The sequence below is a fragment of the Entelurus aequoreus genome, linkage group LG15 (assembly GCF_033978785.1).
Source record: "Entelurus aequoreus isolate RoL-2023_Sb linkage group LG15, RoL_Eaeq_v1.1, whole genome shotgun sequence".
Taxonomy (NCBI): Eukaryota; Metazoa; Chordata; class Actinopteri; order Syngnathiformes; family Syngnathidae; genus Entelurus; species Entelurus aequoreus.
The window spans coordinates 9,598,063-9,625,459 of NC_084745.1; the positions used below are offsets into that span (position 1 = coordinate 9,598,063).

A 27,397-nucleotide genomic window follows, 5' to 3' on the forward strand; every position below is an offset into this window, starting at 1 on the left:
TTTTGTTGCCATGGCTGCATTTCATTACCATTACATGTCTAGCTCTGCAGAGACACCTAGCGGCAGATGATAGAATAGCACGTTTTTGAGCACAAACTGTATTGAGTCAGTTGGCATCAAACCCACAAAGTTCCTACTTTGCTGTAAAAAACAAAACAAAAAAAAGACAAACCACCTGTAAACCAAAGTGCTCGATTGCTACGAGGATGTAACAAAAATAAAATACCGTAGAGAATCTTTACATAGATACAATCACTGGTAAAAGCCATATGCTGTTTCAGTAAAAAGTTGAATATATTATTAATAAATACATCTATAAAAAGTGTCACAGGTCCAATTCCGGGCTTGTGAAGGTGCGGAATGCTGCAAAGTTCTCACACTCTTCAGGGCCTCGTTTTAGCGGCAGGAGGGATCCAGTCCCAGGCTGGGAGCCCAGCTGCCGGACTAGCTTACGGACGTGAGCTTAGACCAGGGGTTGGTCCCGCGCACTTCCAGGGGCGCGTTGCCTTTGAAAATGTGGTTGCAAAGCTCGTCCAGCGGTGGCTCCGGTTCGGACGTGGCAAACAAGGCGGCCTCCTCCACCTCCTTCCTGATGGCCACGTCCATTACCTAAAGCACGGACGGCAGCGTTGGATCAGGTGCGCGGGGGGCAAAGAAACTCACATCCTTACTTTCAGTTCCTCGGCAGACGCCATATTGTTGTCCAGCATCCTCTCCTTCAACATGGCGATGGGGTCGTTCTTGACGCGCACTTCCCGGATCTCATCCCGGGAGCGGTAGCTACACGGAGTGGCATCATAAAAGCAGAATTGGGGCTCAGATAGGGTTGGGAGATATAACTATAGCAATTGATACATAATCGATAATAAAAAAATGCGTTCGATAGAATTTTTTTTTCTTCTTTGGCGAGGAAAATAATGGAAGTTGCTAAGAAAAGTTGGTTGCATAAAAGAAAGGCCCTCGTGCTCTAGTAACCGAGCAACGCAGGAAATGAGCACTGACCAGTAGGGATGATGTTTGATAAGAAATTATGGAGTTCGAGCCTATTATCGAATCCTCTTATCGAACCGATTCCTTATCGATTCTCTTAACGAGTCCAGATAGGTTGTTGTATATGGAAAAAAACACTATTTGGTTTAACAAAAGCTCACTTTTATTAAATAAGAAAAAAATAAAATCTAATAAATAAATAAATAAATATTGACTGTTACCCCCCTAAAAAAGTAAAATAAAATAAATAAATATTGACTGTTGTTACCCAAAGTATATGAAGTGGGATTTTTCAGAAAAACAAATATATACAGTAACACAAAAACAACCTGTCTCTGTGATCACTATAGGTGTATAAATAATAATATAGTGTTAAATAAAATCAGTCCCTTGGGCACAAAACTGAAAATACAGCTCTCCAAAAAGTGCACTTCTGCTGCTATTGGAACATACTAACTACAGCTATTACTCAGGAAAAGGCTCAACAGGACTCAGCTGGACCTGCAGAACTTGCTGACACGGAGCCTGACCTTGCTGACCAAGGACTGACAGCAGTGTGCGCGTCACCTGCTGTTGAGAGACTGTCTAGACCTAAGAGACATGTTCAGCCACCTAAGAGGCTGATTGAGAGTTGTTAAGAACTCTTGGTTTTTTCGAGTTGTTTTTATAAAAAAAAAAAAAAAAAAAGTGTTGACATAACTGTTTGTTATGATGCTTTGACATTTTTGCACTTTATTACTTTATTGAAAGAAAATTCTATGAAGAGAAAAGTTCTTTGCAAATGTGGTTACAATGCTAAAAAATGAAAAGTTAAGTTAAGGAGGTGCGTTGCTAGCCTGGTTGCTATGTTTCCGGTTGGTCGTAAAAGTGTTCGTCATGTGTTTGTACCCTGCTCAAATATCTCAGTAAAGTTATTCATTGGATTACACCTTGGAGCGCTTTTTCCGGTACATTTTTTTCCTGCTTTCGCTATCTGCGCCTAATGACTGAGCTACGTGACGTCATTTCTTGTGATGTCCCACAGAGCATTTCTTGTCGGGACGGGATTCGTTCCCAGGGATTCGAATAAAGAACCAACTCTTTTTCTTTACTATAGTGGTCTCGATAACGGGTACTGGTTCTCAAAAAGGGATTCGATTCCAAGGACTCTGTTCTTTTCTTATCGAACAACTGGGAAAACCGGTTTCGAGCATCATCCCTAGTGACCAGGCTAACAGCCAATCAGGTAACTGTATTAACTATGACGTTTGGGTGTTGATTCTTTGAATGGAGTCAGAAAAGAAAGTAAAAATGAAAAATAGGGGATGAAACAGGAAAAGTCACCTAGACAGTATGGCAGTTTGTTTTTTTTAAACAGACCACCTTAGCCGCGCTCACCTTTTTTCAACCCTCGTCTGTTCCCTATGTTTTAAAAATAGTAATTTGTTCTGGTAATATTTAAATATTAATTACTATACAACTTTGCTTAAATAGAAATAACAGACCAAATTAAATGTTAGACAGCTGTAACTTCCTGGCACTCAACCTGCAGGAAATAGTCCTCAGGTTTCTCTTTGCATTTTCACACTTTATGAAGCATTTCTTACATATTTTTGCACCTTCATTTTAAAAAGTTATTGTTAAGTGTTCAATGTGATTTTACAACTTTGTTTACATTGGATTGTGTCCCATGCTTGTGTTGACATTTCCTTTACTTTCTGCCTCGATAGCTGAGGGGAATATAATCAGAAGAAGGTTACATTTCAAATAAAAATGTTTACATTTATTATATAAGTCTCCTGGTCCTTATTTCCAGAGGTCAGTATTTTTTTAACTATTGTTGGGCCGTGAGCACCCCCTACAGGTCCGCCAAAAATATCTGTTTCTCAGCTGTGGGCCGTGATACTCAGTTGTAGTACACTTTTCCGCCATTTGGGGCAGCAATGACAATATAAAACAAACAGAAGAAGTCTGGAGCTAAAGTCAAGGAAAAGTTTCATAAGCGCAAAAATTATGAATAAAGTAGTGAAGCTGTATTTTTATTTGCACTTTATTTTAGAAACTTATTCATATTCATTATTAATTTAGTTTGAAATCCTTTTAGCACATAAGTTTATTTTTTTAATCTTTTACAGTGTATTAAATTAGTACGTATTTTCGTAATCAGCCTTGATAATATTTTTGTGATTAAATTTTTTTTATATCATTTGACAAGGATAATAAAGTTAAAGTACCAATGATTGTCACACACACTAGGTGTGGCAAAATTATTCACTGCATTTGACCCATCACCCTTGATCACCCCTGGGAGGTGAGGAGAGCAGTGAGCAGCAGCGGTGGCCGCGCCCGGGAATCATTTTTCGTTATTGAATCCCCCAATTCCAACCCTTGATGCGGAGTGCCAAGCAGGGAGGTAATGGGTCCCATTTTTAGAGTCTTTGGTATGACTCGGCCGGGGTTTGAACTCACAACCTACCGATCTCAGGGCACACTAACCACTAGGCCACCAAGTATGGCCTGGTAAAGTGTAAGTAGGTTAGATATAATAATTGAACATGGTTAAAACCACAAGTAAGATAACTAATTCACTGGTAATACTTCAGGGTTTTCCTCCATAGTGGAAAAGTCGGGCCTTGAGGTAAAAAAAGTTAAGAACCCCTGGATAGCTCATAAAAATATCAATAATTATCGATATATAACACTTCTATCGCCCAGCCCTAGGTTCACGACGACAACTTACCTGACCCCCGGGTCACTCATGCTGTGTCCATGGTAACGGTAAGTCTGTAGCTCCATCACCACCGGACCCTAAAGCACAAAGCGGTCACCACACAAACTCCTTCTACACGCCAATCAATCAGTCGGCCAGTCACCTTTCCGGCTCGGCAGTGGTCTGCTGCAAACTTGACCGCCTCCCTCACACACAGGACGTCCATCCCGTCCACCTGCACGGCCACAAGACATTGAGGAAAGCTGCTCCTGATCATGTGACGCGTGTGTTCTTGTATTTCTACACTTCTTGAGACATCAACAAGGAAAAGTAGCTTCCATATGAGGAGGTGTGAACAAGTTAGGACATAAATCATGGTCCCAATAACATTGCATCTAATAGAGAATGTCTCAATTGGTGGTGAAATATATCAAATTTTCAAATGGACTGTGTGCCGGTTTTAAAAGTGCTACCCCTCTGGTCAACATATGAAATAAGTGTGTAAAAATTTGAAGTGCTCCCCCTCTGGCCAATATATGCAATAACAAGTGTGTGTAAGAAATTGAAATGCGCCCCTTTGGTCGAAATTTATTTAAAAAAAAAAAAAAAGTATATTGAGACATACTTAACGAAGTAAATAATGAAGACTAAAAACCAATTACAAACAAAAAATTAAAAAAACTAACAAAAAGTTTACCTTTTTTATATTTGCATAGTATATATATATATATGGGTTCCGGGTTCGATCCCCGCTTCTGCCAACCTAGTCACTGCCGTTGTGTCCTTGGGCAAGACACTTTACCCACCTGCTCCCAGTGCCACCCACACTGGTTTAAAAATGTAACTTAGATATTGGGTTTCACAATGTAAAGCGCTTTGAGTCACTAGAGAAAAGCGCTATATAAATATAATTCACTTCACTATATATTAGGGATGTCCGATAATATCGTACTGCCGATATTATCAGCCGATAAATGCTTTAAAAAATGTAATATCGGAAATTATCGGTATCGGTTTCAAAAAGTAAAATGCATGACTTTTTAAAACGCTGCTGTGTACACGGACGTAGGGAGAAGTACAGAGCGCCAATAAACCTTGAAGGCACTGCCTTTGCGTGCCGGCCCAGTCACATAATATCTACGGCTTTTCACACACTCACAAGTGAATGCAAGGCATATTCGGTCAACAGCCATACGGGTCACACTGAGGGTGACCATATAATCAACTTTAACACTGTTACAAGTATGCACTACACTGTGAACCCACACCAAACAAGACCGACAAACTCATTTCGGGAGAACATCCGCACCGTAACACAACATAAACACAACAGAACAAATACCCAGAACCCCTTGCAGCACTAACTCTTCCGGGACGCTACGATATACACCCCCCACCCCCAAGCCCGCACACCTCAACCTCCTTATGCTCTCTCAGGGAGTGCATGTCCCAAATTCCAAGCTGCTGTTTTGAGGCATGTTAAAAAAAATTATGCACTTTGTGACTTCAATAATAAATATGGCAGTGCCATGTTGGCACTTTTTTCCATAACTTGAGTTGATTTATTTTGCAAAACCTTGTCACATTGTTTAATGCATCCAGCGGGGCATCACAACAAATTTAAGCATAATAATGTGTTAATTCCACAACCGAATCGATATCGGAATCAGTAATTAAGAGTTGGACGATATCGGAATATCGGATATCGGCAAAAAAGCCATTATCGGACATCTCTACTATATATTATTATTGTTGAAAATACAAATCTTTATATATCTAGAAAGGGTGGTCCTAAAGAGGTAGGCATTTTTCAGAGGTCTCAATAAGGTAACAAATAGAAGAATGTGTGTGTGTGCAGTATCATACATGAGCATCAGGCAGCTGGGTACATGCTCACACCTGTAACTGCCAGGACGCGCTGATGGCATCCTGTCATAATCTAGGTCCAAAAGTGGCCCGGCCGCAGCACACGGTCTTGCAGCAGCCGTGACCCAGGACCCCAACGCACCCCTCCCAAACAAACCCTCACATTAACGGACCTCACCCTTATTCCCGGTATGTAGTCGCCTCTCTTGTAGTAGTCCGTGCTGGCCGACGCCCTCTCCACCGACGTGCCCATGGCGTATTGGTTGTTCTCGCAGATGAAGATGCACGGCAGCTTCCAGAGGGCGGCCATGTTGAAGGCCTCAAAGATCTGCCCCTGTTTCCGCACAGAAATCAGCACCTCGATTGTTTGGTGTTTGTAAAGCAGATTTGGTGTATTTGAGTAAGCCTCTACCTGATTGGCTGCTCCGTCGCCGTACAGCGCCACGCAGAGTTGATTTTGGCCTTGGTACTGGCAGGCCAGAGCGACCCCAGTACCCAGCGGAACCTACGCGACACAAGGAAGGTTCTGTGAGGACTACAGCCGGATATTAGCGGGCTGCCGCTCTAATAGACCACTATACAGGCATGTGGTTAGAACCTGATGAACAAGATTGAAAATAAGACGGAGCCAGGTCCAGGGCAGTGCCCTGGTGGAGGGACAAGGGGGCTAAGTAGACTCATTGTGGGTTTCCTGGACGTTGTCTACATCGCTAAAAGAAAAATCTAAGGAAGAGAATCCTTCTGCAATCTTCCACTAGTTTTTTTAATATATATATATATATATATATATATATATATATATATATATATATATATATATATATATATATATATATATAAAAATAAATCGCAGTCTGTTGTGATTTCCCTTCCTGGTTCCATGACCTGCCCTATCTTGCCTCTGATTGGCCTGTCCCTAATGTTTTGCCCTAATCTTAACCAATCGTGACTCATCATAGTAAATAACCAACCAATCATGGATGTTCTTAAACGTAAACCGACCAATCATCACTGATGTTTCCCGTATATTTTGTCCCCTGCACGTGGAGTTCCTTCGCTACGTAGCTTCGTTGTTTAAGTGAATCATTTTTAATGGAAAGCCGTAGTTTTTACCACTGGATTATCAAAAACCGCACTCATTACGGGAAAACCGTAGTTGTTGGCAGGTATGGCAAAGAGACGGATCAAGATTTTAAACACATTGTAGGTCGGAAAAACGAAAAATATTCTTAATATTTTTACAGAGATAAAAGATGGATTTCCGATTATAGACGGAAAAATCACATGCCTGACTATAATAAATACAACACAGCTAGGTATATAAAAAAAGTGGTAACGTACGCACTAACAAATACATTCTGTACAAAAATTAATTAACTATGTGCACATGCTGGAAGAATAAATACGCAGTAAAATAATACTATATATTGATATAATATTACACCTTCTCATTCAATGCGTTTTCTTTATTTTCATGACTATTTCCATTGTAGATTGTCACTGAAGGCATCAAAACTATGAATGAACACATGTGGAGTTATGTACTTAACAAAAAAAGGTGAAATAAGTGAAAACATGGTTTATATTCTAGTTCCTTCAAAATAGCCACCCATTGCTCTGATTACTGCTTTGCACACTCTTGGCATTCTCTCGATGAGCTTCAAGCACACCTGTGAAGTGAAAACCATTTCAGGTGACTACCTCTTTTTTCCATATATAAGGTGCACCGGATTATAGGGCGCATTAAAGGAATCATATTTTCTTTTTCTTCTAAATATAAAAGACTTCCTTGCGGTCTACATAACATGTGATGTTGCTTCTGTAGTAAAAATGTTGCATAGATGATGTTTTACAGATCATCTTCAAGCCGCTTTCTGACAGTCGCTTCAGGATGCGCCGTTTTGTGGGCGGTCTTATTTACATGGCTCACCTTCGACAGCGTCTTTTCTCCGTCATCTTTGTTGTAGCGGTGTAGCGTGCAAGGACGGGAGTGGAAGAAGTGTCAAAAGATGGAGCTAACTGTTTTAATGACATTCAGACTTTACTTCAATCAATAACGGAGCAGCATCTCCTCATCCGGAAACAACAACGCCAGAAATGTGTCCCGTGAAAAACCGTCCGACCGGAACTCTCTAATAACTAAAGTTCCTTGGGTGAATAATGTTAACTCACTACACCGGTATGTTTTAACGCTTTCATGGCGAGTTTACTGACAGATATAAGTAAGAACTTTACACTACTTTATATTAGAAGGAGGATGAATGTCACATAAGAAGATAGAGGAAAAGAAGAAGCTAATTGACTACGATGTCGTCACGGACTACAAAGGCGGACGCGTGCAAATTTTCAGGACTTATGCAGATCCCAAATACAGATCAGTAGGTACCAGAAGGTAAGAAAAGTAGCTTTTGCATAATATTGCGAAATAAAACTTATGTCATACCTTATACACACACCATAATAATCTCCTATGTTGAAACACAGTACAATCCATGAAGCGGTGCGGCTTCGTAGCTTACCAAAGTCCTACTAAAACATTTTGACAGATTTTTGAGCGCCGTGTGTAATGTTCTATATTTTCAATGGATCATTGGTGTTGTTTACTTGAGTCATATTGCAGTCTACACGTATCTCTTGTTTGACTGCCATCTACTGGTCACACTTATCATTTCACCATGTACCAAATAAAATTGTTTCAGGGTCGGTAAGCAAAACCAGAGTTATTCCGTACATTAGGCGCACCGGGTTATAAGGTCTACGGTCGAGTTTTGAGGGGAAAAAAACGATTATTATTGTCCAGAAAATACGGTACTCAGGAATTGAGCTTTGACTCTTTGGTGGGCGACTCAGAATCAGCCATTTTGGCAGGTGCCCTTAAAACATCAGTGCATGCTGCTGCGCTCACCTGCGCTCCCACAATGCCGTTCCCGCCATAGAAATGGGGTGCGTACATATGCATGGAGCCTCCTTTGCCTTTGGCCACGCCCCCTTTTCTGCCTGCAGAGCGACAACGTTGAGGCGTGCCACGCACACACACAAAACGAAGTGGACGCTCATCGTTGACGCGGAAGTCATCTCACCTGTGAGCTCGGTCAGGATCTCTTTGACGGACACGCCGCGGGTGTACGTGTAGCCGTGTGCTCGGTAGGCCGTGATCAGGTGATCGGTCGGGTTAATGGCGGCCTCGATGCCGACGGCGCACGCTTCCTGTATGAGACCAAAACATACAGTCGGCGTGTGTGCAGGATTTCAGCTGGGCGTGTCCTCCCTACCTGTCCGTCATACAGGTGACAGAACCCGCGGATGATTTTCTGCTTGTAGAGCTGATCGGCCTTCAGCTCCATGCGCCTCACCGTCTGCATGGTGCGGTAATACTGCAGGCCCTGCTCGCGCGTTAGCTCCGCCTTCGCTGGTGGCCCCTCCTCCAAACCATGCAAGTCGCATTTCTGTAGAGTGGGGGCGTCAATACATCACAGTAGAGAGGGTGCACACAAAAAATTAATTCACATCCACATTGTGATTCTTAATCTTAAAAAATGTATTTACATTTTTTTTTAATAATCAATTTTTTTATTTTTAGGCCATTTATAGGAATCGAATAGTCAGCCCAGGAATCAGATTCTTAATAGGTGTGCACAAAAAAAAGTCGATTCATCTTAATTGCGATTTTTATTCATTCAGAATCTTTTTTTTAATTTTCAAAAATCAATAAAACATTTACACTAAAATATACATCCATCCATCCATTTGTTACCGCTTGTCCCTATATACATATTTTTTTAAATCAAATTTTAAAGATGTTTTAAGGCCATTTCCATGCAATCAGAAGGAACTTTTCTAAACTGTAACCTTGTTTTGAAAAATATTCATTATAATCATCATACTAAATAATACACTGCGAGAATCGGTTTGAATCGAAAATGATGTTGAATTAAAAATAAATTCTGAATCGAATCGTCAGCCCAGGAATCAGATTCTTAATGGGGGTGCACAAAAAAAAGTTGATTAATCTTAATTGCGATTCTTATTCATTCAGAATAGTTTTTTTAATTTTCAAAAATTAATATAAAACAATTCAAAAATATACATACATTTTTTTAAATAATCAATTTCTAAAGACGTTTTAAGGCCATTTCCATACAAGTAGCTATTGTAACTTGTAACCTGTTTCGAAAAAGTTTAATTTTAATGATACCAAAAAATACATTGCGAAAATCGGTTTGAATCAAGAATCATGTGATGTTGAATCCAATATCGATTCTGAATTGAATAGTCACCCCAGCAATCGGAATCAGACTTTTATTAGGGGCGCACACACAAAAAATGTATTGGATTTACTTACAAATCGCGATTCTCATTCATCTCGATTCTAAACAGATTCATAATTATCCAAAAGGGTTTAAAAAATATATATTTAAAAACATTATTAACGAGAATCCATTTAAAAAAAAAAAAAAGACATTTCTTAACCTGTTTAGAAAAAATATATATTTTAATTTTTTTTTAACGAGAATCCTTTTTTTTTTAAAAGATGTTTTCTAACCTGTTTAGAAAAAGTTTCATTATAATTATAGCAAATACCACATTGCGAGAATCGATTCTGAATCGAGAATCGATTCTGAATCGAATCTTCACCCCAGGATTCGGATCGAATCGTTGTGAGCCCAAAGATTTGCCCCTTGGTAAATAGCATGCAAAAAAAAAAACCGGAGGCTCACCTTTATGTCAAACGTCACCTGATGTGTGAAGTCGGCGAATGAGCGGGAAGTTGCAACTCTGGTAGCCTGCACACAAATGAACACATATAGTGAATACAAAGTCCAATCTTTATAAGTCTTTCATTGCACCTATTAAGTGTCCTCCTGATAGTTTTCCGAATTAGACAAGATATACAGTCGTGGTCAAAAGTTTACATACACTTGTAAAGAACATAATGTCATGGCTGTCTTGGGTTTCCAATAATTTCTACAACTCTTATTTTTTTGTGATAGAGTGATTGGAGCACATACTTGTTGGTCACAAAAAAACATTCATGAAGTTTGGTTCTTTTATGAATTTATTATGAGTCTACTGAAAATGTGAGCAAATCTGCTGGGTCAAAAGTATACATACAGCAATGTTAATATTTGCTTACATGTCCCTTGGCAAGTTTCACTGCAATAAGGCACTTTTGGTAGCCATCCACAAGCTTCTGCTTGAATTTTTGACCACTCCTCTTGACAAAATTGCTGCAGTTCAGCTAAATTTGTTGGTTTTCTGACATGGACTTGTTTCTTCAGCATTGTCCACATGTTTAAGTCAGGAGTTTGGGAAGGCCATTCTAAAACCTTAATTCTAGCCTGATTTAGCCATTCCTTTACCACTTTTGACATGTGTTTGGGGTCATTGTCCTGTTGGAACACCCAACTGCGCCCAAGACCCAACCTCCGGGCTGATGATTTTAGGTTGTCCTGACGAATTTGGAGCTAATCCTCCTTTTTCATTGTCCCATTTACTCTCTGTAAAGCACCAGTTCCATTGGCAGCAATACAGGCCCAGAGCATAATACTACCACCACCATGCTTGACGGTAGGAGTGGTGTTCCTGGGATTAAAGGCCTCACCTTTTCTCTTCCAAACAGCTAGATTTTTGTTTCAAGGGGAGTGGTCAAAAATTCAAGCAGAAGCTTGTGGATGGCTACCAAAAGCGCCTTATTGCAGTGAAACTTGCCAAGGGACATGTAAGCAAATATTAACATTGCTGTATGTATACTTTTGACCCAGAAGATTGTCACATTTTCAGTAGACCCATAATAAATTTATAAAAGAACCAAACTTCATGAATGTTTTTTGTGACCAACAAGTATGTGCTCCAATCACTCTATCACAAAAAAGTAAGAGTGGTAGAAATGATTGGAAACTCAAGACATCCATGACATTATGTTCTTTACAATTGTATGTCAACTTTTGACCACGACTGTTAATGCAATTCAAAGACATGCCTCTGATTAAAAGAGTATAAAAAGGGCCCAGAACAAGAAACCAATGGAGTTAGTTAGCAGGCAAACACGGAAGCGGCGCCACTTCTTACTGGTCGGGCTAACGGCTCAGCCGGCGCGCTAGCTAAGTGAGCCGCGCTCGCACTAGCAGCAACTACCGGCGGCGGTGTTGGTGGCGGCGGCGGTTTGGGTGGCAGCCGCTGCTGCGTCCGTGCCAAGTCGGGCGCTGCCGGGGAGGAGTCAGAGAGACTGACGTACTCTGACAGGCCAATCAGCAACTGGGGAGCACAGGAGCCAACCAATGAGAGCCTCATTGGAGAGGTTACCAAAGCAATGGCAACAAGGAGGGGTCAGTCAGCGGATACGGTAACGCCGATTCCACACACCGCGTGACGCTTCTAGAAGCCCAGAGAGACTACAGAAACAGGCCAGCTGTGTTTACAATTAAAATATTTCACTCATGACACTATTTACACATTCCTGTTGATAAAGTCACATTCTTCCACAGTCACTGCTCCAACCTAGTTTGACTTACATCTATAAAAGGGATACAATGTTATGCAGAGGTGTACTTATGACATAGACAAATTATACTATGTAAAGTCACGGCGGAGTGTGTGTGTGTGTGTGTGTGTGTGTGGGGGGCGAGAAGCACTGAATTAACCCTTGTGTAATGTTCATATTGTTGTTACTCAGCCAGCATTTGTGGGTCTGATGGACCTGTTGCATTTTGTGGCTTTTGATGCCTCACAATCAAACACTTTTAGATGTTTACCTTATTCCAATAAACATCTGTTCAGTATATTAACTTTAATCATGTAATTTTAGAGTAACAACAATATGAACGTTGCACGGAAAATTTCTCTGCCAGTTTCTGCATCCCACAGGGATTCTTCTTTTGTGTTTCTGCACCTGCGGTTCCCACACAAGGTTGCAACATTGTTTGTCAACACTGTCTGCTCTCATTTTCTCGCACATTTGACACTCTGATGTTCTGTGTACCTACACTCTGTCCTCCTCCTGTCAAGGCCTGCTGTGTGTGTGTGTGCTATTGTGTAGCTGCTAGCTGTTAGTAGCCTAAAACCTACCAGGTTTAGGTTTAGTAAAGCACTTGGGTGTAAAATAGAAGAAAATACCAACTTATTGGAGGACATTTAGATGTGTACTGGATGTCCAGCTTTGCTCTGCAAGACTGCTCGTATCGCACATTTTGTCAAATCAGCCGATATAATGTGATACTTTTGCTGATGTCAATATCGAATCGGGACACACCCGAGAAAAATGGTAGCTGAAACGTGAGTATCTTGTGAGACACTGTACACCAGGGGCGTCAAACTCATTTTAACTCAGGGGCCACATGGAGGAAAATCTATTCCCATGTGGGCTGGACTGGTAAAATCATGGCATGATAACTTAAAAATAAAGACAACTTCAGATTGTTTTCTTTGTTAAAAAATAGAACAAGCACAATCTGAAAACATAATCAGTGTTTTTTTACACTTACATATTGCGGTTAATAGTAGTCTATTTGTCGTTGTGATAATATTCATCAGTCGAATAGGTGGAATTGAGTCTGGCAGAGTTTTAAAATGCTTCAATTGGTGTTCATTTTTTATCTTTCAGAATATGGAATAAATACTATCAAACTCCAATTACAGGATGTTATTCATGTAATTTACCCATTTTCTTCAACTGATGTACTAACATCATATAGTTTATTCTGTACACATGAAGCATCAGCCACAACAAAACCTGTAAATTTGGACTAATTTTCTTAATCACACATAAAGTTAGAACAATATACAAATTATTTCAGCATACATTTAGAAGAGCAGTTTCTTTCATTCAAAAATTTCAGATCACTTTTATACTTATCAAAACTCATCCTGCGGGCGGGATGAAATCTGTTTGCGGGCCTTAACCGGCCCGCACGTTTGACACCCCTCTACACCCTCTGCGACAGCTGTAGTAATAAAAACTTGTCGAACATGATTTGGCTAGCAAGAATGCTAAAACTGTGGGCGGAGTTTATACTGAATGTTGTGATGGGATGTTTACATTCCCTCTGCTCAACACTCAAACAGCACAGGGCAACAAATGTAGCTTACCACCATCAAGGTGAATGATGGCTTCTCACTTCTCTGTGAAGCGCTTCGAGTCTCTAGAAAAGCGCTATATAAATCTACTCCATGATACTCCATATATGGCCATCATGATTGACCATCTGAATTATAAAAAAAAAAGTATTATTTAAAAAGGCTGCATAGATGCTCACAAAGATTACACAGTTTAAAAATAAGTGTTACAGAGGGATGGATTAGGGACCAACAACAGTGTAAACAGCTTACCTCCGACACGGTTTGGGCTCCCTTGAGTTCAGGTGAAGCGAGAATGATGGAAGGACAAGAACAGCAAGAAACAAATTAGACAATGACGAGAGACAAAGGCTGAATAAGAATGTTCCTAACAGTTTTTTGTTTTAGCATAGAAAGGATGCAGATGCAGACAAACATGACATGCTGTGTTAGAGCAAGAACAGGAAGCACTATTGTTGTACTGCTATGGAATCTGCTGAACAAACCAAATTAAATAATGGTCCACTAGTCAGCTCCAGTTTTATCACTTCCAAACAAGTATTTATGATACAAGAACAAGATAATCATAACATGAAATCGTAAATGAGAATACATTTTTGAGAGTAATAATTGATAGTAAACTATCATGGAAACCTCATGTCAGACACATTAAAAAAACATGTCTAAAAGCCTCTCAATTATAAACAAAGCAAAATTATAGCTCAATGAAAATGCTCTCCGTACTCTATACTGCACCTTGGTACTCCCATACCTTACATATTGTGTTGAAGTGTGGGGGAATACTTACCACAACACAATTAATTCTCTGATCATATAACATACCTTACATATTGTGTTGAAGTGTGGGGGAATACTTACCACAACACAATTAATTCTCTGATCATGTTACAGAAAAGAGCAGTGCGGATCATTCACAATATTGGTTTATTAGAACATACTCATAATCTGTTTATGCAATCAAAGTTGCTCAAATTTGATGATCTTGTTAACTATAATACATCAATAATCTTATATAAAGCATTTAACAAATTATTGCCGCCTAATCTACAATGTTTTTTATAAAACGAGTGCAGGCTCATAATTTGAGAGGCTTTGGATGTTTCTCATTACAGAGAGCTCAAACCACGCGTAAATGTTTTTGTGGGTCTGTATGCGGAGTAAAACTAAGGAACAAACTGGACTTTCAACACAAGCAATGCCAAACTATTAATCGATTTGAACTATTATACAAACATGGGGTCTGGTTCAAATATAGAGATGAGGGTCTTTAATTTGACCTGCTGTTGTACTCTGTCTCAAAGTGTTGTTAACATGTGATCAATGTTTCCTTACCATTATTGCTATGTTGTCTATTACCATTGTTGGTATTTTGTCCCTAAGCGTTGTCGGTATTTTGTCCCTAAGCGTTGTCGGTATTTTGTCCCTAAGCGTTGTCGGTATTTTGTCCCTAAGCGTTGTCGGTATTTTGTCCCTAAGCGTTGTCGGTATTTTGTCCCTAACCATTGTCGGTATTTTGTCCCTTACCGTTGTTGGTATGTTCATTCTTCCTATATTGTTGCTACAAATTATTGTTACGGTGTAATGATTAGACTTAGACTTACTTTTTGTCATTCAAATTATTGTTACCTGTGGTAATGCCACCATGACACAACATTTGTACTATAGTCCTTAAACAAAGTACCAGTGAAACTCAATGTATTAATCACTGAATGGAGAACTGGGGGTGGGATTAAATAAATTATCTTATTCCCACTCCCTTTCAGGCAAAACGTTATGCTTTACATACTGTACATTATCCATCCATCTATTTTCTACCGCTTGTCCCTTTTGGGGTCGCGGAGGGTGCTGCATTCGGCTTTTGCATTATATTAATTTATATTATTACGTGTTGTCTAACTTGTAGTTTTTTTTATGTCATTGCTTGAAATAAGTGAATAAAATAATAATAATAATAATAATAATATCCAAAGTAAAGTGAGTGACAAGGTCAGCATCACCAAGCTAGCGAGTTAGCGAGGTTAGCATGAGCCAGTACGGGAACAGAAGCGGTCTCACGGCCGGGAACTCACCGCATTCCTGCCGGTGATCCTGCACAGCGCGTTGGAGATGATGGTCAACATGTTTTGCATGCTAGTGGACGAGGAGTCGGGCTCTTAAGAGGATTAAACCTGGTTGCGGGTCGCCGAGGCGGGATTTTGCTGAGGGGGTTGAGCCGTACGGCGTCCGTCCTGGATAGCAGTCCGCTGGGTACAAACTATGGCGTAGATTGGTTCCGCCTGCCGTTTTTTAGCCGCACGGACAGCATGACTCCAACCAGATGATTTAAATAATTAAAAGAAAGATATCTTAATAACTTATGAAGACTCTCTAAATATACTACTTTCATTTAGAAGCTAATATATAAGTCCTGTACATTGCCATGAATTGATTAACGTGGACCCCGACTTAAACAAGTTGAAAGACTTATTCGGGTGGCACCATTTAGTGGTCAATTGTACGGAATATGTACTGTACTGTGCAATCTACTAATACAAGTTTCAATCAATCAATCAATTGCCAACATGGTGTTTGTATGTAAACATAACTTTTTGTTGTTGTTGATATTCCAAACCTTTATTTATATTATTCAACATTTACATACAATCAAATAAATAATAATAATCAAAACAAGTACATAAACAGTACATAACAGCGCCAGGGGGTTGTAAACTCAATAAAGCAACTAAAGAAGAATGCAATATATATATATATATATATATATATATATATATATATATATATATATATATATATATATATATATATATATATATATATATATATATATATATATATATATATATATATATACATACATATATATACATATATATATATACATACATACATATATACATATATATATATACATACATATATACATATATATACATATATATACATACATACATACATACATACATACATACATACATACATACATATATATATATATATATATATATATATATATATATATATATATATATATATATATATATATATATATATATATATATATATATATATATATATATATATTAGGGCTGTGAATCTTTGGGTGTCCCACGATTCGATTCAATATCGATTCTTGGAGTCACGATTCAATTCAAAATCGATTTTTTTTTCAATTCAACACGATTCTCGATTCAAAAACAATTTTTTCCCGATTCAAAAGGATTCTCTTTTCATTCAATACATAGGATTTCAGCAGGATCTACCCCAGTCTGCTGACATGCAAGCAGAGTAGTAGATTTTTGTAAAAAGCTTTTATACTTGTAAAGGACAATGTTTTATCAACTGATTGCAATAATGTAAATTTGTTTTAACTATTAAATGAACCAAAAATATGACTTATTTTATCTTTGTGAAAATATTGAACACAGTGTGTTGTCAAGCTTATGAGATGCGATGCAAGTGTAAGCCACTGTGACACTATTGTTCTTTTTTATAAATGTCTAATGATAATTAAAATGATAATTAAAAAGCTGATTTTTAATCACTGCTATGTAGAAATTGTAACTAATATTGATACTGTTGTTGATAATATTCATTTTTGTTTCACTACTTTTGGTTTGTTCTGTGTCGTGTTTGTGTCTCCTCTCAATTGCTCTGTTTATTGTAGTTCTGAGTGTTGCTGGGTCGGGTTTGGTTTTGGATTGCATTGTTATGGTATTGGTGTGTATTGTTTTGTCGGATTGATTAATTTAAATAAAAATAAAAATTAAAAATTACAAAATAATAATAATTTTAAAAAAAAATCGATTTTTAAAAAATGAGAATCGATTCTGAATCGCACAACGTGAGAGTCGCGATTCAAATTGGAATCGATTTTTTCCCACACCCCTAATATATATATATATATATATATATATATATATATATATATATATATATATATATATATATATATATATATATATATATATATATATATATGTGTGTGTGTGTGTGTGTGTGTGTGTGTGTGTAAATAATAATCCAAATTTGGAGCACAGCATCATAGTTTTCACAGCTTTTTGGTTGTTAGCGGTAGAAAGCGTTTTAAAGTAAATTTATAATTCATTTTTAAAGGCACAAAAAACAGGTCGGAAACTTATGAACATACAACTTAGCCAATAGTATAATGAGGTTGCAAAGGTAAAATTCATTTTTAAATGTTTTCTCATACTGTGTAAATCCGAATAGCACATCTTTAAAACAAAGCACACATGTGTTGTAAACATGTATGTAAACATGTAAACATATGTAAACATAACATCTCGACCCTCGCTTCGCTCGCACACGGCACAGTGAGATCTCGCGAGACCTCGGTCAACGTCCCGAGACAACGGCTGCGAATCGCGGATAATAGAAGGTACTTTACTGCTTTTATTTTCGTTTACTCGGATTTTTAAAATATAGATCTTCCACCGAGCTTTCGTGGTCCTATGCATCTCTGGACGGTAAGTTTCTCAAATGGCCGGCTAATACATTTCGGGGCTAACTTAATGAAGGCACCGCCGGCTCGAGCAGCGAATCCTTCGAAATAAGAGCCTACACATTTTTTCGCGCTTTTCGCCTGTAAGACGACGCTTAGCTTTAGCTTCGCTCGTTCTCCATTTTGAGGAAGAACCCAAACGGCAGAATCTCCCCGGAATTGGCTGGCTGGAAAAGTTCAGTGACGGTTAAAAGACACCGAAATTGAATAGCGAACTGCGCCTTTTTTTAAGGCGAGCAACGACGCTGCTATTAGCATTAGCATCCGGTTGAGGCCTACTCAGGAAGCGGGCGGGAGCTTTTATTTTCAAAAACGGCTCCCTGTCAGCTGATGGTTCTGAGAACTGTTGTTTTATTTAAGCTGCAATTAACGTTATTTTCCACTTAATTGCCATTCTCCATGTTCTAAATCCACATTTTCCTGCAGATTCCTATTGAGGCTGATTTGAGGCGGTGAAGACTGAACTTCTCAGCATCACTGGCACAATTTGACAGTAAGTCAGAACAAGTTGGACTGGTTGAAAAGTGGCATTGACGCTCACCTCTCTCCTAGCCATGGCTCAGGGCGCCAACCATGGCAAGCTGCTCCTGCAACGCCTCCACCAGCAGCGGGAGATGGACTTCCTGTGCGACGTCACCATCGTAGTGAGAGACGTGGAGTTCCGGGCGCACCGCAACATCCTGGCGGCCTTCAGCAAGTACTTCTCCTCCCAGGCGGAGAGGGGCCAAGAGGTGACCACGCTGGACCCCGACAAAGTCAGCCGCTACGCTCTGGAGAAACTTCTGGAGTTTGTCTATACGGGACAGATGAACCTCAGCAGGTAGACACGTTATGGAAACAGAAACTACCGTACTCTCCAGACCAGACCTCGGCAAATTAAGGCCCGGGGGCCACATGCGGCCTGTTAAGCTTTTCAATCTGGTTGCCGGACATTCCCAAATAATTTTTTTTAGATCTTTAAGATGGAAACTAGCTGCCACTATTATGTGCAGTGATGTTTTCTAATGACCGTAAGTCTTGAATTATACAAAGTATTTCAATGGTTGGAATCTGCGCTTATGGATGATATACCACTTACTATGGTAATCTAATTAGTTACTATGGTAATCTAATTAGTTACTATGGTCATCTAATTAGTTACTATGGTAATCTACGTCACAGCAGCTCAGACGAGGCACCAAGCAGTGTGGGCGGGAAGCGTTTCCACAGACGCGGAAGGAGATTTTCACAACAAAGTTCTAAAGCTTAGTGATATATCAGATTGTAGGCGAGTTTATTTTGTACCCTTCGCGTTCATATTTCACTGTTTGTTGCATTTCATTTGATTGTAAAATATGTCGATCGAAAGGGGGTGTGACGTTCATATTTTGTCAATATTCAGTGTTTTATCGTCCATAGAAAAATTAAAAAATTCCATTAAGTTTTTTAAGGCGGTCTGTCATAACGTTTTTAGCATTCAATCAGACATTATTGTGAGGTTTTGTATTAGTGTTCCTAAAAATAGATATACCGGCTAAATGTGGCCCCCGAGTCAAAATAATTGCCCAGGCCTGCTCCAGACGATAGAGTGCACCCACCAAATTTTGAAATAAATAATTATTTTTCACATATCAGCTGCAGATATATAACGGTACGAAATATTTAGTAAATGTTTTTACCTTAATTGTTCCCGAACGGTGCCTGTCAGATGGCAGTAAAACTAGGGATGTTCGATAATAACGGACTGCCGATATTATCGGCCGATAAGTGCTTTAAAATGTAATATCGGAAATTTTCGGTATCAGTTTCAAAAAGTCAAATGTATGACTTTTTAAAACGCAGCTGTACGGAGTGGTACACGGACGTAGGGAGGAGCACAGAGCGCCAATAAACCTTAAAGGCACTGCCTTTGCGTGCCGGCCCAGTCACATAATATCTACGGCTTTTCACACACACAAGTGAATGCAAGGCATACTTGGTCAACAGCCATACAGGTCACACAACAAAATTAGGCATAATAATGTGTTAATTCCACGACTTGTATCGGTTGATATCGGAATCGGTAATTAAGAGTTGAACGATATCGGCAAAAAAGCCATTATCGTACATCTCTAAGTGAAACAGCCGATTAAACAAAACAGAAGCCACCGTCATGGACCAACTAGCTAAGGATGCTAGCTCTCTAATCAGCCAAACAGACTCAATATCTCCACGGTGTACTTTTGGTGAATTTACGAAACTGAAACAAATACAAAAAGAATGCCATTGTAAAGCAATAGTACTGACACTGACACAGACGCTTGTAAGTGGGTTAGCATATTTGCTCATTCCAACGATGGTAGCTTGATACATTACGATACCACGTATAAATGTGCATGAAAACACTCCGACACACATCACTTAGCTGAGTCAGTATAAAGTGTTTTAGTTATATTGTAAAACTTAGAACCGTTGCTGGGAGTGATAAATGAAGAATCCTTTCCAGCAGCAACGCTGTGGATGGTTTTACTTCCAGTTTAAGGCATTCAAACAGGAATTTTGTTATATATTGTGTGTATTATATAATAATATATTAGTGTATATTATATACTGTATATATAATATGTAAATATTAGATATATGTAAAATTTTATATTGCTACTATGGTACATTTTTAGTCTACTTTATACCTTTTGTTTTCGCCCTCTGTTTGTGCCCTTGTGTGCATTATACTTTCCATTCTTTGTAACCGAGCTACTGTGTGGAACAATTTCCCTTGTGGATCATGAATGTTTGTCTAAGTCTAAGTACGTTTTCATCCTGCAACACCTGCAGTGAACAAACTCGTCCAAAATAGTTAGTGCTGCAAGGGGTTCTGGGTATTTGTTCTGTTGTGTTTATGTTGTGTTACGGTGCGGATGTTCTCCCTAAATGTGTTTTTCATTCTTGTTTGGTGTGGGTTCACAGTGTGGCGCATATTTGTAACAGTGTTAAAGTTGTTTATACGGCCACCCTCAGTGTGACTTGTATGGCTGTTGACCAAGTATGCGTTGCATTCACTTGTGTGTGTGTGAAAAGCCGTAGATATTATGTGATTGGACCGGCACGCAAAGGCAGTGCCTTTAAGGTTTATTGGCGCTCTGTACTTCTCCCTACGTCCGTGTACACAGCAGCGTTTTAAAAAGTTATAAATTTTACTTTTCGAAACCGATATCGATAATTTCCGATACTACATTTTAAAGCATTTATCGGCCAATAATATCGGACATCTCTAATTTGTTGGATTAAAAACATGATAGGCGTTGGCAAAGAAAAATCCATAAATTAGCCGCGCCGTTTTATAAACCGCTGGCTTCAAAGCGTAGGAAAAAAGTAGCGGCTTGTAGTCTGAAAAATATGGTATTGTGTAGAAGCGATGGGACAATTGTCCTAGTGTAAGTACGCCTTAAGTCACATTTGATGTTTCGTTGTTTTTACAGCACCAGACAAGTTGCCGTCCGCCGAGCCGCCATCTTTCTGGGAATGTCAGAAGCCACAAAGTACCTGGAGGAAAGTCACCACTGGTTGGAGGCCAGCGAGGCGGACAAAGACGCCGGCCTCTATTCGGTCAGTCCCGGCTCTCCGGGCAGTCCCCACTCGCCCGTCACTCTGTCCATCGCCTCAGTGTCGGGAGCATGGGGGGAGGAGGGCCAGGACAGCAAAAAGCAGGAAGAGGAAGACGTGGGTGAGGAAGTGGGTTTGGAGGAGGAGGAAGGGATCCCAAGTGAGGAGGACTACATGAGCGGCGGAAGGGGGATGGGGAGGAAAAGAGGCAGGAAGCCCAAAGGTTTCGGCAGCGAGCTGACAGAGTTTTTGGATGACATGCCCAGACCTCCGGTCTACAGGGGCCGGGGGAGGGGCCGCGGGAGAGGACGGGGAAGAGCGGTCATCAAGAGTGAAGATCCCTACTTGGAGGAGTTTGACGCCGGCGTGAAGGACTTTGGGGACACGTCAGCAGACTGGAGCCCCTCTTTGGACGAGTCCCCTGTCAAGAGGCTGCGCCTCCGAATCGGGGAGAGGCGGCGAGGGCGCGGCCGGGGGCGCGGCAGAGGGAGGGGGCGAGGCAGGAGGCGGCTGGACGAGGACGACGAGGACGATGATGACAGCGGCGAGGGAGGAGAGGAAGGAGAACAAGACCCTTCTGGGACGGGGGACATGAACCTGTCCTGCACCGAGTGCAACAAGCTGTTCAAAGACATTAGCAGCCTGAGACGCCACGGGAAGATCCATAAGGGACTCAAACCTTTCGTCTGCATCTTCTGCTCCAAATCCTTCAGACAAGCCACGCAGCTCAAAACTCACCTGCGCATCCACACAGGTACAACACACATTTACTCAAATGTTACCACGTTTTCTACACTTTACATCACTTTGTAACATTTAACACAACTTTTACTTTAATGTTACCAAGTTTTGTACACCTAACAAAACGTTGACTTAAGTTTACAACACTTTGTATTATTTAACACGACTTTTACTTAAGTCACCAAGTGTTGTAAAATAACACAACTTTTACTTAAAAGTTACCAAGTGTTGTAAACTTAACAGAACTCTTACTTGAATTTTACAAAGTGTTGTAAACTTAACACGACTTTTACTGAAATATTACCAAGTGTTGTAAACTTAACACAGCTTTTACTTAAATGTTACCAAGTGTTGTAAACTTAACACAACTCTTACTTAAATGTTACCAAGTGTTGTAAACTTAACACGACTTTTACTTAAATGCTACAAAGTGATGTCAACTTAACACGACTTTTATTTAAATGCTACAAAGTTATGTAAATTTAATACGACTTTTACTTAATTACTACAGTGATGTACATTGAACACGAATTTTATTTAAATGTTACAAAGTGTTGTAAAATTAACACAACTTCTACTTAAATGTTACCAAGTGTTGTAAACTTAACACGACTTTTACTCAAATGTTACAGAGTGTTGTAAAATTTACACAACTTTTACTTAAATGTCACAGAGTTGTAAACACGACTTTTACTCAAATATTACCAAGCATTGTTAACTTAACGCAACTTTTACTTAAATGTTACTTTGTGTTATAAACTTAGCACAACTTTTACTCAAATATTACTTGCTGTTGTCAACTTAACACAACTTTTACTCAAATATTACTTGGTGTTGTCAACATAACACGACTTTTACTCAAATATTACTTGGTGTTGTCAACATAACACGACTTGTACTCAAATATTACTTGGTGTTGTCAACATAACACGACTTGTACTCAAATATTACCAAGTGTTGTAAACTTGACACAACTTTTACTCAAATATTACTTGGTGTTGTCAACATAACACGACTTTTACTCAAATATTACTTGCTGTTGTCAACTTAACACGACTTGTACTCAAATATTACTTGGTGTTGTCAACATAACACGACTTGTACTCAAATATTACCAAGTGTTGTAAACTTGACACAACTTTTACTCAAATATTACTTGGTGTTGTCAACATAACACGACTTTTACTCAAATATTACTTGGTGTTGTCAACATAACACGACTTGTACTCAAATATTACTCGGTATTGTCAACATAACATGACTTTTACTCAAATATTACTTGGTGTTGTCAACATAACACGACTTGTACTCAAATATTACTTGGTGTTGTCAACATAACACGACTTTTACTCAAATATTACTTGGTGTTGTCAACATAACACGACTTGTACTCAAATATTACTTGGTGTTGTCAACATAACACGACTTGTACTCAAATATTACTTGGTGTTGTCAACATAACACGACTTGTACTCAAATATTACCAAGTGTTGTAAACTTAACACAACTTTTACTCAAATATTACCAAGTGTTGTAAACTTAACATGACTTTTACTCAAATATTACCAAGTCTTGTAAACTTAACATGACTTTTACTCAAATATTACCAAGTGTTGTAAACTTAACACAACTTTTACTCAAATGTTACTTTGTGTTCAGGCGAGAAGCCATTCAGCTGCTCCAACTGCGACAAGTGCTTCGCTCAGAAGTGCCAGCTGGTGGCTCACCGCCGCATGCACCACGGCGAGGAAAAGCCGTACACGTGCAAGCGCTGCGGCTTTAAGTTCGCCACCTCGTCCAACTACAAGATCCACATCAGGTAGTTGGACTTCGGGCGGGCGTCGTTTGCGTGCTGCTGACCAGGTGTTGTCCCCTGCAGGCTGCACAGCGGAGAAAAACCATACGTGTGCGACATCTGCGGTCAGGCCTTCGCTCAGTCCAGCACGCTGACCTATCACAAGCGGCGCCACACGGGGGAGAAACCATACCAGTGCGACCTTTGCGGCATGTCCTTCTCCGTCTCGTCCTCGCTCATTGCCCACGCGCGGAAGCACACAGGTAAGGAGCGCGAGGGTCCACTTCCTGTAAATCAGAGTATACTGAGTTAACCACTTCCTGTGCCAGGCGAGACGCCGTACAAGTGCTCCCAGGCGCATTGCGACTCCAGGTTCGTCACGTCGTCCGAACTGAAGAAGCACATGCGACGACTACACCCAGGTGAGCTTTGCCCTGAGAAGCGTGTCATCGTTATGGCCATGGCGGGCGTCATCCGTGCTGTTGTGTCTTGTCAGAGGGCAACAACGGCGTGCAGTGCCTGCTGTGTGGGAACCGCTTCGCCAGCGTGAAGAACATGATCAAGCACCAAGAGAAGGCGCACGCCGATGAAGTGCGCCAACACAAAGAGCGAGCACGAGCAGGTAAGCGGCGACAAACAACTCGCATACAGTGTTTCCGTGGGTCAGTAAAAAGCATTTCAAGTCATTAAATGGACCCTAATGTCATTAAAAAGCATTACAAGTATTTCAATGGATCTTAATTGGCATTAAAAAGCATTAAATCATTTAATGAACATTAAATAGCATTAAAACAATAAGTCATTAACTGGATCTTAAATGGAATTAAAAAGCAATAAATGTCATTAAATGGATCTTAAATGGCATTAAAATTCATTAAATTGATCGTAAATGGCATTAAAAAGCATTAAATGGATCTTAACTGGCATTATAGAATTATTATTATAGAATATATGTAGAATATATTTATATTATTCATATATAATATTATATATATTATATTATTTATTATTGTCTACTGTGAGCGAACTGTGGTGCTGAATTTTCCCCAGGGATCAATAAAGTACTTTCTATTCTATTCTATTAAAAAGCATTAAATGGCATTAAAAGTAATTTAATGAACCTTAAATGGCATTAAAAAGTCATTAAATGGATCTTTAATTTCATTAAGTCATTAAATTGTATGCAGGTTTCAAAGCGTAGGGAAAAAAGTAATGGCTTATAGTCGCAAAAATACAGTATATATAATTTAAAATACAAGTAAACATGTCTCTATACATTTTTTTCAAAATATGTACAAATAAATTATTTAAAATTAAGTTTTGTAAACAATTTCCAAACCGTAATGAAGAAATGGAAACAGAACTACCACAAGGAATGAATAAACAAAAGAAATGTGCACGGGATAACAAAAGAAAATGGAAAAAATAAAAGCATATTACTATTTTTTGTCTTTGGTGGAAATTGTCTCTTTTAGAATGTGGGAAACTTTTTGTTTTTCTTTGCCATAATTTTTGTGTATGTACACGCAAAGATCTGCGGGAGGGGGAGGAGGGAGAGTATATGTCATCCTTCAGCTAACACACACATTATTTTTTTAAGTGTCATTAAAAGCATGAAATGAGAAGTGTGTAGAAGAAACCTGACATACGTGATTTGTCGTCAGTGGTCCTGCTGGCGTCCAGCCATCCGGTGGCTTTCGTGCAGAGCAAACTGTCCAACGATAAAGCTCTGCGCGCCATCCCAGAAGGCCAGCCTCCCAACCCAGAACCAGCCACGCCGCACCCCAAAGCCGCCGAGCAGTCCGCCGACGACAACAACGGCGGCGGCGTCCTCGGCGAGAGCCTGCAGGACTTAAAGGTGGAGCCCAGTCTCACGCCCATCTCCCCCGCCGACCCGGTCGCCTTCGAGGCGGACGCGGAGCAGACCATCAACTCGGACACGCTACACGCGCTGGTGGAGCAGCTGAGGCCGCCCGCCTCGCCCGCACAAAGCCTGGAGCAGATAGTTATCATCCACACGGTGGACAACGCTGAACAAAACCCCGCCCCCCAGTGAGGAGGACATCATCGCCGTCTCACTCCAAATAAACTTTTGGGCTGGTGTCAGTGACTTTAGGAAGTTGTGCTTCAGGTTTTTGGTAGCGTAGGTTTGTGTGGCCGCTTTAGCGTGTGGTGACTTGGCACACACACACTTTTATTAGGGTTGAAAGTGAAAGTGTTTGAAGAAGCTGCAATGAATTTCACTGCAGTTGTGACACCACAATGTATTACTCAATCTTTCTTTCCTGATTTATTACAAGTCGTGTTTTTCATTTCATTTTCAGCTCGTCTACAACGTATGTACAAAAATGCCCATTACCACTGTATATAATTTGAACATGTCAAATAAATGGCTGACAAAATGATGATGTTCATTATTTCGTAGCTTTTGTCTTCAGGATATTTGAGATCCGACTTGCGCTAAAGTTCACGTCCAAGAGAGTAAAAACATTTAATTTACACGAGAGGCGGGTGTCCAAAGTGTGGCCCCATTATTCAAGTACCGGTAACTGGAATTAAATGGCATCGAGAAAAAGTTGCAATGTTGGCTCTAATAACACAAAGCTGCTATGTTGTTTTCTTTACAACTGTCATTACTCAAAAAATAATGAATCCAAATCAATGTTATGAATTATTGATCTATTCAAGCCTGCAAATCACTTACATCAAAAAATTTCACTTTGAAATATTTTAGTAGAGTACATTGTGTATTGTGTGTTTGCCATTCAAAATTTCAAAACATTTTGACAAAAAGCATAAAAAAACATGCAATAAATAACAAAAACTTCTAATTGACGGACGGATCTGAAGTTGATCGAAAGATCTAAAGTAAGAAAAGAAAAAGCAATTATAAGACTTACTTTTATGAGTGGGGACCTTTTGGATGCCCAATAATGTTAGTGGGATTTTTTTTATTTTTTGAACTGACATTGGTCAAAAACATTTTTTGAATAAAATAAATGTTGTTATGAATTATTGACCTATTTAAGGCTCCAATTACTTCACATCAAATGTTATACTTCAAAAATATTTTGGGGGAAAATATTGCGTATTTTGTGTTTGCCATTTAAAAAAATGTTTTGATAAAAAGAGCATTAAACAAACAAAAAAACGTGAAAATAAT

General features: G+C 39.5%; 3 protein-coding genes across 7 annotated transcripts in view; 1 reads left to right on the forward strand and 2 right to left on the reverse strand.

Moving 5' to 3' along the window:
* pdha1b (pyruvate dehydrogenase E1 subunit alpha 1b) lies at positions 1–18,873 on the reverse strand. Of its 4 annotated transcripts, none has more exons than XM_062020747.1 (13): positions 18,679–18,873; positions 13,871–13,891; positions 11,615–11,800; positions 10,264–10,329; positions 8,818–8,991; positions 8,626–8,752; positions 8,451–8,542; positions 5,958–6,050; positions 5,724–5,879; positions 3,843–3,914; positions 3,710–3,777; positions 672–780; positions 1–609 (listed from the first exon to the last, which is right to left on the reverse strand). In XM_062020747.1, the coding sequence occupies exons 1-13, from the start codon at positions 18,691–18,693 to the stop codon at positions 445–447; spliced, it is 1,344 nt and encodes a 447-aa protein (XP_061876731.1). In that variant the 5' UTR covers positions 18,694–18,873; the 3' UTR covers positions 1–444. The 4 variants fall into 4 exon arrangements, with proteins under 4 accessions (XP_061876731.1, XP_061876730.1, XP_061876734.1 ...); XM_062020746.1 differs by lacking the exon at positions 18,679–18,873 and adding an exon at positions 15,688–15,860; XM_062020750.1 differs by lacking the exon at positions 11,615–11,800 and having other exon boundaries at positions 18,679–18,863.
* LOC133629772 (nebulin-like) overlaps positions 1–27,397 on the reverse strand; it is a 175,880-nt gene that overhangs the window by 25,879 nt on the left and 122,604 nt on the right. The gene's annotated exons all lie outside the window — the stretch shown is intronic.
* mynn (myoneurin) lies at positions 17,911–26,648 on the forward strand. 2 transcript variants are annotated; one of them, XM_062020744.1, is made up of 9 exons: positions 17,911–18,014; positions 18,564–18,630; positions 18,690–18,957; positions 21,575–22,452; positions 24,099–24,258; positions 24,319–24,497; positions 24,564–24,656; positions 24,731–24,856; positions 25,899–26,648. In XM_062020744.1, the coding sequence occupies exons 3-9, from the start codon at positions 18,692–18,694 to the stop codon at positions 26,288–26,290; spliced, it is 2,094 nt and encodes a 697-aa protein (XP_061876728.1). In that variant the 5' UTR covers positions 17,911–18,014; positions 18,564–18,630; positions 18,690–18,691; the 3' UTR covers positions 26,291–26,648. The 2 variants fall into 2 exon arrangements, with proteins under 2 accessions (XP_061876728.1, XP_061876729.1); XM_062020745.1 differs by having other exon boundaries at positions 17,976–18,102.